The sequence below is a fragment of the Hydra viridissima genome, unplaced genomic scaffold (genome assembly GCF_058129835.1).
Source record: "Hydra viridissima isolate aposymbiotic clone 2 unplaced genomic scaffold, HvirCarnegie_v1 scaffold_20, whole genome shotgun sequence".
NCBI lineage: Eukaryota > Metazoa > Cnidaria > Hydrozoa > Anthoathecata > Hydridae > Hydra > Hydra viridissima.
Window position 1 is genome coordinate 964,949 of NW_028324319.1, and position 12,334 is coordinate 977,282.

Genomic DNA, 12,334 nt, shown 5'->3' on the forward strand with positions numbered 1-12,334 from the left:
AAAAAGAGTTGACCTCAATAAATGAAAATGAACTTACCAATAATGTTTAAGTTGTATACTTTTTGATGGTAGAAAAGATGAAACTAAAGTCTTTATCAATGTTGAAGGCAGGTAGATGATCCCAGGTCTAGTAAAAGAAGAACATTATACTGTTTGCAGCGAACCTGGTGGAAATTATCTTTTCCATTTTGTTCTTGAGTATCAGATTTAAAAAACCTGCAGAGATAAATTCAGATCATTTAGTTAAATGGCTTAAAGAAAGATCCTTGCATTTTAAATAATAAGCTGTTGGCTATGATAGTACCAATTTAAATACCAGTAAAAATTCGGATAGGGAGAAGGAGTAATACAATGGGTTAAAAAAAAACTATGTAAGAAACTAGGGCTAACTACTACCTTAAGATTTTGCAGAATCTGGATATCTAAGCATGGAATAATAGGTAAAAATTTATATAAGTTGAGGCTGATAATTGAGTACATAATAGGTGTGTTTATCCCTAACTGGTTTAACATTAAAGTAAAGTCTAATAGGGTGGTGGGACCAATCAACTTACTTAATCAGATGCAATTACTAAAACTTCAACCTAAGAGGAAATCAATACTGTTTTACCCATTTTTAAAAGAGCAGCTTGGTATCCTCACCCTGAGTCTGTTCTGCAAGTTATGCTTTGTAGTTAGAGAGTAGAAGAACGAAGAGAAGCTGTAAATAAAATAGTTAAATTAGGAAGAGCCTGAAATGATATACTTCAATTTGGGGATAAATCTTTTAGGATTCGAAAGAAACCTAACATCATCATGGAAGCAAACTGTTTGTCAAAACTTATAGACTGGAGTAGTATTACTGAACCCCCTCTAACATGCCATCTACCTAATAAGACAGTTAAAGAGTTTATTAACTCTCCAATGAAAGTACCAAAACGGTCCCCTCATACACAATCTGTAGAAAGATATGTGAAAATGACGTCTGAAAGTGCTTGTCATGTGTTTGGACATGTCAGAAGAGAAACATACATTAGAGGTCAGTTAGCAAGCAGAGAACCTATGGCCAATAATTCAAGTAAGAAAGAGTTGACAAACTTCTTAAAAGACATAGTTAGTATTTATTTTATTGATTTGTAAGTCAAGTAAAAAAAGCTATAATTTAAGGTGGTAGGCCTATGAAAAATAGAGATTTTTGATCAAAAATTGAAAAAATAGGTGATATATTGTATTTATGTAAAAATTTATCCTCTATCTTCTGATATATAACTTGTTTAGGTTTGATCAAACTAAAAGGGTTTAAAATAACTTATATTATCAGCTAGTTTGTTTATTTACCTTAGCAACACCATAGCAACAAAAGATTAAAACCTTTATTTTACCCAAATTTGATGGTCAAAATGACAAATCTTGTGAAGCTTCTTTTTCCAATTTAATATAGATCTGCGCTGTTTGTGGTCATGCTTTAAAATCACATTTTCTTATAATAATTGTCGTATTGAACTGTATATTGGTTGTGGAATAAAATCATTATTTATGAATTTTTCAACTCTTGATTTAAATCAAACAAGTTGTACTGGTGTATAATTGTAATGTCTTCTGGAAAAAGCAACAAGCAAAATTTTTCACGAAAAAGAAAGAAAAAGCCTCCTTTAAACAAATATTCAAGAATAAATCTTTCAAATATTTCATCAGAAAAAGTTTCATCTTGCATAAGTAAAAAGAGGCTAATTATAGATCAAACTAATCTCAATACCAAGAGTGAAGTAGTAAGGCAGGAAGATGATTACTTTTTATTTGTTAGTTTCTCTATACTTAAGAGTTTATTTCAACCTTTGTTAGTATGTCCTGAATGTGGCCATAAAAAAATAACTCTCATTGATAACAGAAAGAAGAGAAAGGGATTTGCCCATAATTTAGAACTGTTATGTGAGTCATGCGAATGGTTTAAATCTGTTTATACATCAAAAGAATGCATTAAACAAAACCATGGTCAAGGTCCTAAAATCTACGAAGCAAATGCAAGAGCAGTAATTGGTTTTCGTGAAATTGGTAAAGGTTTTACTGCAATGGAAACATTTTCTCAATGCATGAATATGTTTTCTTTATCTAAAACACCATTCTCTAAACTTAATGACAATGAAATTTATACAGCATATGAGAAGGCTGCTCTTAATAGTATGAAAAAAGCAGCTGAAGAAGCTCAAGACAAAACTTTAAATATTCCAACTAAACAAAGAGTAACAATTGATGGCTCTTGGCAAAGGCGGGGTTTCACATCACTAAATGGTGTTGTAACTGCTGTTGTTAATAACAAAATTATAGACACTAAAGCTTTTTCCAAGCATTGTAAAGGCTGTTCAATGTGGAAAAAACATAGAGGATCACCAGCCTACAACAGATGGAAAGCAGATCACATATGTCACATTAACCATACAAAGTCATCTGGTGCGATGGAAGCAGCTGGTGCGTTGGAAATCTTTTCTCGATCAGTTAAAAAATACAATTTGATTTATCATGAATACCTCGGGGACGGTGATACTTCCTCTTTTAAAGAAGTTGAAGAATCTAACCCATATAAAAGTTATAATATTCAACCAATAAAATTAGAATGCATTGGGCATGTGCAGAAGCGACTTGGTACACGCTTGCGAAAAATTGTACATAATTATAAAGGAACAAATAAACCCCTACATGGAAAAGGAAATTTGACTAATAGTGCAATTAACTCAATGCAGAATTATTATGGTATTGCAATTAGAAATAACACTAACAGCATTTATGCAATGAAAAAAGCAATAGGAGCAGTTTTGTGGCACAGTACAAATTTTAGTGATAATAGCATTCGTCATTTTATGTGTCCTAGGGATGAATATTCATGGTGCAAGTGGCAACTAGATAACCTTAAAGGTACAAGTACTCACACAAACAAAATTAACTTGCCTATCTTTATTCATAATATAATAAAACCTATTTTTAAAGATTTATCTGATGACGATTTGCTAAGTAAATGTTTACATGGTCAAACCCAAAATTCAAATGAAGCATTTCATTCAATTTTATGGACTCGATGTCCTAAAAACATTTTTGTAAGTAGAAGAACATTTGAACTTTGTATAAACTCTGCAATAGTTCATTATAATGACGGTGGAGATGGGGTAAAATCTGTTTTAAGTCACTTCGGATTGTTAGGATCATTGACTATTCCAAAACTGATTTTAAAGGACCAAAAGCGAATTGTAAACAAGCGTCGTAAATCAACTTCAATATGCAAAAGGCAAAGAAAAAAACTTAGATCTCTTCATAAAGGATACTTAGATACTGAAAAAACTGATTCATATAGCACTGGTAGCTTTTAAGGAGTGTTTTTAGACGTAATTTTTTGATTTTAAATTTTTGACTCGATTTTTCTCATTTTGAGATTTTTAGTTTTTTTTTAAATTTTAAAACATGATATCTCCAGTTTAACGTAAGCAATTAAGCTGAAATTTTCAGGATATGTTCTTCATACATGTAGAATTCATTTGTCATAAGATCTTTAAAATTTCTTTTTTTGGGGCGCTACAATGTGGTTTTATCTGCCAGAGTTTTTTTATAAAAATATATATTCAAGTTTAAAAGTCAATATAATCTGAACTAGGAAGGCAAATTTAAAAATCCTATGACAAATGAATTTTATACATATGTAGAACTACCATACCAAATTTGAAGTTTTGATTTATTGTCGTTTTTGAGAAATTGTGTTTTGAAGTTTTCGTTTTTTTCACACTTTTTAATATAATTTCGAGGCAAGCGAGGCACTTTTTTATATATTTTATTGATTTTATGTTTAATTTCATAATTATTGTTAACAACTGATTAGTTTTATTGTAAATATATCTTTAAAATTTTTTCATAGGCCTACCACCTTAATGTATGATTTTTTATGAAGAGATTATACACAAAATAGTATTTAAGACTAATATATTTAGATATATATAATTCAGAGCCGTTATAGGACCCTTCGAACCCTCAATTTAGGACAAAAGGGACTACTGGATTGCAGGCGACCTGCCTTAAATTTGAAAAATTTTTGACTCATGTATATTGCAAATCAAGTTATTACTTTTTTATAAGCTATTTGAAATCAAATCTATTTGAGTAAGCTTATTCAAAAATTATGTGAAAATTAACAAAAAAATTGTATGTTAAAAAAAGCAGATGGAAGTGCCTTTAAATAACACAGGCCTGCAATGGTTTTCCTCTTAAAAATCTGAGTAACGTTTTTTATAGTTTCTGATGTGCTGATTACGAGAAAAATAATTAAAAAAATCCATCACGTCAGGATTTTTTGATATGGAATATTTAAGATTTTGCATTAAAATGTTTCAGCGCCTACCTTTTGAAATGTCTAAAACGTTATTAATTTACTTCAGCTCAATTTTTATTTCATATAATTAGTGTAAGGGAACATAGAAATTAACGCCAATTAGTAATTTGTTAATGACAACATAATAAGTATTAGTAATTCGCATTAAACATGTCAAAAACGGGTCATTTTGGCTTAATTTAGTAATGAGCTCATTATTACATAATGATTTGGTAATATTAACTAATTGTTGTGAATATTATTAGAAAAGGGTGTAATTAAGATAAACCAAAGGATTTTTGTCTAAGTACCCGCACTGATTTAGAAATTTAACAGTTGAAGTGCGCATCTTGCAACATAAACTTTAAAATGGCATCGCGAAGTTGTTTAAACTCTCCCAATTGTTTCTGTTATATTTGCGGGAAATTTATGGTGATAAAACAACGAAACAGTATTACAGACTTTGTAAAAAATATTTATAAAAGTTATTTTGGACTCGTTTTAAGTAACCAAGACAAAACTTGGGCACCTCATAAAATTTGTACGACTTGTTTTTTAGAACTTCGCAAGTGGTCAAAAGGACAGAAAAATAGCTTCAAAATCGTTTCGCCTGTGCTATGGAGAGAGCATAACAACCATGTTAAAGATTGCTACTTTTGTTGTTGTGACATAACTGGATACAATTCAAAAAAGAAAAGGGACATAAACTATCCAAACGTGTCATCAGTTACGCCTGCAATATTTGGCGATTCAAAAATGGTGCAGCCCCCGGTTCCAGCTCTACAAATTGAAAATTCTGACTGTGATATAGAGGAAGAGGATGTACACCAATCTGATCCTGAATTTCATGGAGATTCTGACGCTTGTCAGCTCTTTTCACAGTCACATTTAAACGACTTGACAAGAGATTTGAATCTTCCCAAAGATGCAGCGGAACTCCTCGGATCACGATTAAAAGAAAGAAATATGCTGGCACCTGGTACTTCATTTTCATGGTACCGTCACAGAGAAAAAGATTTTCTTCCATTCTTCGCTGAAGATTTAGTGTTCTGTAAAGATATTCCAGGCTTGACGAAAATGTACGACATTGAATACGATCCTAACGAGTGGAGATTGTTTATTGACTCCTCAAAAAGAAGTTTGAAAGCAGTTCTTCTGCACAATGGGAATACATATGCCTCGTTACCTGTTGCACATTCTGTCCATTTAAAGGAATGTTATGAAAATTTGGAAAAGCTTTTGACTAATATACCTTATGAGCAACACGGTTGGATGTTGTGTGGAGATTTGAAAATCATATGCCAACAAGGTGGTTATACAAAATACCCGTGCTTTCTTTGCGAGTGGGATAGCCGGGATAAACAACATCATTGAACCAAAAAGGAATGGACTCAAAAAACTGAACTAACCCCAGGATTCAAAAACGTACTTAAACAGAGTTTGGTTCCCAGAGAAAAAGTTTTACTGCCACCATTGCACATCAAATTGGGTATAATGAAGCAATTTGTGAAGGCTTTAAATAAAGAGGGGGAAGGCTTCAAATATCTGCATTCAGTTTTTCCATCTTTATCAGAAGCTAAGATAAAAGAAGGAATTTTCGTCGGCCCTGATATTAGGAAATTAATGTCGGATGAAAAGTTTGATGAAAAACTTAATGATATCGAGTTGCAAGCATGGCAGTCATTTAAGGAAGTGGTGACAAAATTTTTGGGGAACAATAAAAGCTCCGACTATAAAGAAATAGTGGCCAAAATGATTTCCAATTTGGGTGTAATGGGTTGTAATATGAGCATTAAACTTCATTTCTTAAATTCTCATATTGATTACATCCCAGAAAATCAAGGAGCCGTTAGCGAAGAACAAGGCGAAAGATTTCATCAAGATTTGAAAGAGCTTGAAGTTCGGTATCAAGGAAGATGGAATACCAACATGATGGCGGACTATTGTTGGTTATTGAAGCGCGACGATCCAAACCGGAAATTTAAGCGAAAATCGCACAACCGAAGCTTCCAGGAGAAAAGGACCAGGTTCCACAAATGAAATTTAAATGTTACTTAGACTAGTGTTAAGTTGTTATTATTTTTTAGTAGTTTTTTAAGTTAAAAATAATGTTCTGTTTTAAATATATATTTTTTTATATGAAATTTTCTGTTTTTTTGCTATTTTCTATCTGTTCCTTTTTTGAAAAATCTGGAGGTGATAGAGAAAAACTAAGTACATATTCGTAATCAGCGCACCATAATACCCTAGAATCAGCTATCAAATTCCAGAGAGGAAGTTATGACTCTCATTTTGCAGGCCTGTGTAATTTTTATTTTTATAATTTCTACATGCAAATGTAAATTTTTTTTTTTTTGCTAGCCATATATAATAAAGAAAAAAATAAAAAAAAATTGACACGCCCTAATAAATAGGCTTAACTTTAAAGAAAATGAAAAAACTTTAGCATACAACTGAGGTTTTTAGCTCCACAAAACATGAGAAGCTCTTTGCCAATAGAAATGTCTTTTAAAGCAAATGAGCACAAATGAGGAACATTGCTAAACAAAAACTTTTTTATGAATGCATTTGCAAAAGTATTTTGAGTCGTTAACATTTTTTATTAGTATTTCTTGCACGGAGTTGCAACAATCCTGAATTAAAATTTTCTTTTTAAAAAATATCAATATATCATATAAACATTTTAAATGCAAGCTAAATTAGTTAAGTACCGGTATTCAAGATTTTTCAGTAAAAAGCCATGTGACTACCAAGATTTGTTTCTTCGTATAAATTTTCCTTATCTTCCCATTTTTTGTATGAAAACGCTCTAAAGCTCATTTAAACAAAACCATAGTTTAGCCGCAGAAGTAAGTTTCAATAAAAAGTTTAATACAATCATGATTTCTAAGATGTTTTATATAACTTTTGTTACCATTACTGCTGAGGTAGCCACCTAATAGATTAATTAAACCTGACCTTTCTTTAATACCTTTTCATTATGATAAGGATGAATGGTCTTTGATAGCTATAATTGTATTTCTGAAATATTTTAAAAGTTTTGTGCTGTTACAGGGTCATTCATTTTCAGAACTACTTCCGTAAAAAACAATTGCTAATTATGTTGAAATCGCAAGTTTTCTGTATGTAGTTTAAACACTTACTTACATATTATTTTAAAAAACTAACTTAAAAAGTGGATGTACTTGTGTCACATGGTTGCATTGATTGCTCCCTAACTTAATCCTATACAAGTGAACAGAATAAACTAAAAAGAATCGTTATAATTTTCTAATTAAATAGCATATTGTACTTCAGTTACTACAATGGTATGCGCAGAAGTCTGTTTTTAATCAACTGGTATACAAATGTGCATTACATAGTACCGTTTTTAAAATAAATAACAAAATTGCAATTGGAAATTCAAATAAAAATTAATTTTTCAATAAATATGAAAGGTCACCAACCATGTCAGATGATATTTTACTGTATACAGTTCTTCTTCATTTAAAAACAAAAAATTAATAAGTTTATGTACATATATCCTCAATAGTATAGTTTTATCTCTTAAGTTAAAACTCTAAGGGCCTGTTTATATTGACAAGGGCTAGCCCGTTTGCCGAGCTAGCCCGGAAAACGAGCCAGTTTTAAAATTGTGTTTAAATGAATTTTTTGCCAAAAAAATCAAAAATGATATCGAGGTGGGCCTGGCTTTTTCTAGCAAGGCTGGCCTCATTATCGGTAAAATAATAACTTTAAAGATGGCGTCTAGCGACAAAAAAAAAAACATTGCATTTTAACAATATGTTTAACTGGTATTATAACACAAATAATGCTTGTTAAAACCCTAATTGTGTTATATAAGCTTTACAAACTTAAAGTTGATAACTTTTTAAATAATATTCTTTTACGAAAACGATCACAATCACTTCAAAAGATAAAACAAGCAAGAGAGAGGGGCCTTTTAAGAAAAAAATCGTAGTTGCTTGTTTAAAACTGGCAGAACTGATTTATGGTAGCATAATTCCTAATTACGCTGAGTTTGATTATAATTGTTTATTTATATAAATAAAATGTAAGTTTGAAGAATTTGTTTTTTAATTCCTAGCAATACATAAAATGAATTTTATTCATTTATTAAATAAAAGGGATCTGGTACCAAGTTTAACAAGCAATATAACAAGTTTTTGTTATATTGCTTTAGGCCTTTTTTTTTCTATTTAATGCCTAATATATGAAAATATGCCAAAAATAAAATGTCAAACTTTAAACTTTTTGAACAAAAACTTTGAGCATTAATCATTTACTGACACATTAGTATTAATGCGCAAAATATTTCTTTAGAAATAGGTATTTTATATTATTTAAAATTACGAAAAAATGGATGACGATATTTGCATTATCTGTAAAGAAACAACCAACGCTACACTTGTTACTGTGGGAGAAAAAGGAACAAAAACTATATTTGAGTTTTCAAAGCTTAGAACTGACTCCCAACTAACCAACTTTTTGAACGGAAAATCCAGCATCAAGGTTCACTCTGTTTGCAGAAAAGATTATACAAACAAGCGAAGGTTGTCAACCACAGAAAATCTTCTAAAGAAGAAGCGTAAGCTACGCTCAGAAGTAAGTTTTAATTGAAATGTCAATTCGCTTAATATACTAAAAAGTATAAAAATATATAAAAATTATATATAATATAAATGTACATGGCAAATGGTAAGAGTAAAAAAGACTTGAATGAATTCTCGGTAGTGTTAATAAAAACAATATTTTTTAGGAAAAAAAACTGTTTTATTTGTGGAAAACTACCTATTGTGGATCCTAAACATCTAGATCGTGCCAGTATAATCCATGTAGAAACAATATGTTGCAAAGAAAATCTTCTTAAAATGTGTGAAAAGAGAAATGATGATTGGTCATCCAGAGTTGGCCACCGTTTGAATGGATGCATTGATTTGGTTGCCAGAAAAAGTGGAGTCAGGGCCGACTCAACTAAAAAGTTGAGTCGGCCCTGACTCCACTTCTTCTAGAAAGTTTAGAAGCAACATATGATCAATCTGCTCTAGAAGGAATCTATAAAGACTTAGTTAACCAAATTATAAAAGTGGATGATGTCAAAAAATCTTCAATTATTGAGGTAGTTCAAAAACAACTGGATAAAGATAGGATTAAATAATCAAATGGCTCTTGAAAATGTTGTTGCTAACAAAGCTGTTGTAAAACGTTCTGAAAAAGCTTAAAGTCTCATAACGTTACACCCTGGAATTAAAGTTAATAATGAAACATTCCATGTGAATCCAACTGCTCTCTTTCAAAGGTTTTATCATGTTAGCTGAACGATCAGAAGACATTACAAGTTGCTTTGAGTATGAATTAACACCTAAACCAACATCGCTTTTTAAAGATGGTCTTATGAGGAAATCCAATAAAGCATTACTTAGCAAAGTTCTTCTAAGTAATTCTTTAACAAAACAATCAAATGAGCCAAACAAAACCAACAATCTTTTAGACGGGGGATCATTACTACACAAAGTCCTTTGGAAAATTCCTTCTACATTTGATGATATAGTTCAACAGTATTGCAATTATATTGACCGAAAATATGGAAAAAATACAACTGTGGTTTTTGATGGCTACAAACTTTCGACGAAAGATCTTGAGCACCAAAGACGAGTAAAAGTAAAATTTCCAGATTTTGCTCTACATCATCAAACGGAAATTAAATGCAAGCAAGCCGATTTTTTATCAAATAAAAACAACAAAACTAATTTGTTGTTTTTATTTGATAAAAAATAGGCTCCTTATCAAGTGCTTTGATATTACATGGTCATGATTGCACTAGATGTGAAGATGACGCTTATAAAACTATAGTTTTGAAAAGTCTTGAAAATGCAAGTCAAGGAAATCATACTACCGTTGTTACTGATGATACAGACATACTTGTTTTACTTTTAAACATGTGGCAGCCATCAATGAGCGATATTTTCATACGCCATGAAGCTCGTAAAGGCATCAAAAAAAGACATGGAATTGATCAGTGTGCAAGAAACTCACTATTGCCAACTCATGTAAGAAGTAATCTACTATTTATTCATGCTTGGGGCGGATGTGATACTACATCTTCATGTTTTGGGCAATGCAAAACTGCTGCCATGAAGCTAGTAGAACAAAACAGCATTTTAATTAAAAAGGTTTGTCTGGTATTCAAGGACCCTTTTGCAACACAAGAACAAGTTTCATCTGCTGGAATAAAATTTGCTATAAAAGCTTATGGTAACGTAGAGCATTTAAAAGATTAATTATGATAAAAAAAGATTAACTTAAAAAAAAAAATTATCTTTTTAATTTTTTGAAATCAAACCTTAGGTGGAAACAACGAAAAAGAAAGCTTAACATTGATGAGAAAATATAAGTATATGCAAATGACACAATCATCTTTTAAAGATATTCAACCAGAAAGACTTCCACCAACAGAAGATGCTATAAGATATTCTTTAAGAGTGCACTTGCAGATTTTGCAATGGTTGAATATTGAACTTAAACCAACTGAATGGGATGGAGAAATCAAAGCAATATCTTGGTCCCAATAATGAGATGTAAGATAAAGAGAAATAAAAGTTGATTGAGTAACTTATGTTATGTTATATGTTATTCGATATGTAAAATAAGTTCAAAAATTTTATTTCACTTCAGGCTGTAGCACCAGAGCACATTCTTAGCATTATCCGATGTAACTGTAGCATTACAACAAAGAAATCTTGCAACAACGCTTGTCCTTGTAAACGGCATGTTACTAGGTGCATGAGTGCTTGCATACAGTGTCATGGAATAGATTGTCACAATTCAATGTCTTTGTTTGATAACAACGATCAGGGAAACAACGTCGATGAAGTAGAAGATAGAAACATATTTGACAACTGGTTCAATTTGTTTGAATAAAATCATATTGCATTTGTATTTTTAAAAAAAAAAAAAAAGAAAAAAAAAAAAAAAAAAAAAAGTTTTTTTGGAGGGGGGGAAGAAGCCTATTCCCCTGGCCTCCCCAGTGTTAATGGGGATGTATTGTATATTTTTAAAATTGCTTATTGTATATTATATATTTATCATTTTTTGATGACATATTAATAAATAGAAAAACCATTTAGACATTTAGTTTTTTTTTAATGAAAGTGTGAAAAAATGACGTTATTACACAAAAAGTTATTGCAAAAAAAAGTAGTGTAAATAATTTTGCCCAAGAGGTTATTTGGTGGACTTTTTCCTGCAAAATGTACATAAAATTGCGGTTTTAACGATACCAAACACTGCTTTTTACAAGTTTTGTCCAGGTTGACCCTCAAGTTGACTACATTAATACTGGATCTTTGGTAAATTTAAAAGCAAAACAACTAAAATTTTAAGTACACGGAAGTTGTCGGTTTTATTATTAAATTTATTATTTTACGCCGAAGCTTTTAAATTTAAAAAAATGTAAGAGTTTATACTCATGCGTACAAATTTATTTAAGAAATTAACCAGCCCGTTTGCCGAGATCTCGGCAAAAAACAGTGAGATCTCGCTATCCGGGCTAGCTCGTTTATTCATGTAAACGCAAAATAAAATTAAGTTAAAATATTGATGAAGTCGATATCTCGGTAAACGGGCTGGCTCGTTTGCCGAGCCAGCCCGCTTTCCATATAAACAGGCCCTAAGTTAAATCTTAATTCTTCAAATATGGTCGGTTTAGCTGTTGATTTGTCATCCCATGAAGTCTAAATCAAGTTTAGACTTCATGTTATGACAAAACTTTTACCACAATAACTAAATTTCCTGTATATACACTGGTAATTTGAATAAAGATTGGTCAATTACCAGATTTGATTGCGTTAAGCAAAAGTATATGTTTGAGCAATGGTGTAACTACCACTAAGAATCGGTATTTTCGCACCGGCGGTAAAAAATATCTGCAAATGCTTATTATACATTTCCACACTTTCCTTTTTCTTGAAGAATGTAAAAACCGTAAAAACGATAAAATTGCGTAAT

At 31.1% G+C, this 12,334-nt stretch overlaps 1 protein-coding gene and 1 pseudogene across 1 annotated transcript; both read left to right on the forward strand.

Moving 5' to 3' along the window:
* The first annotated feature begins 9,015 nt into the window (after nt 1–9,015).
* Nucleotides 9,016–10,442, forward strand: LOC149876474 (uncharacterized). The gene is made up of 2 exons (XM_090075330.1): nt 9,016–9,280; nt 9,376–10,442. The coding sequence occupies exon 2, from the start codon at nt 9,635–9,637 to the stop codon at nt 10,103–10,105; it is 471 nt and encodes a 156-aa protein (XP_089931456.1). The 5' UTR covers nt 9,016–9,280; nt 9,376–9,634; the 3' UTR covers nt 10,106–10,442.
* LOC149876475 (uncharacterized) lies at nt 10,133–11,248 on the forward strand (annotated as a pseudogene).
* Nucleotides 11,249–12,334: the final 1,086 nt, after the last annotated feature.

Excerpts from the sequence above, each read along its gene's own strand:
- LOC149876474 (XM_090075330.1), top strand. The coding sequence starts at position 9,635 with ATGTTAGCTGAACGATCAGAAGACATTACAAGTTGCTTTGAGTATGAA.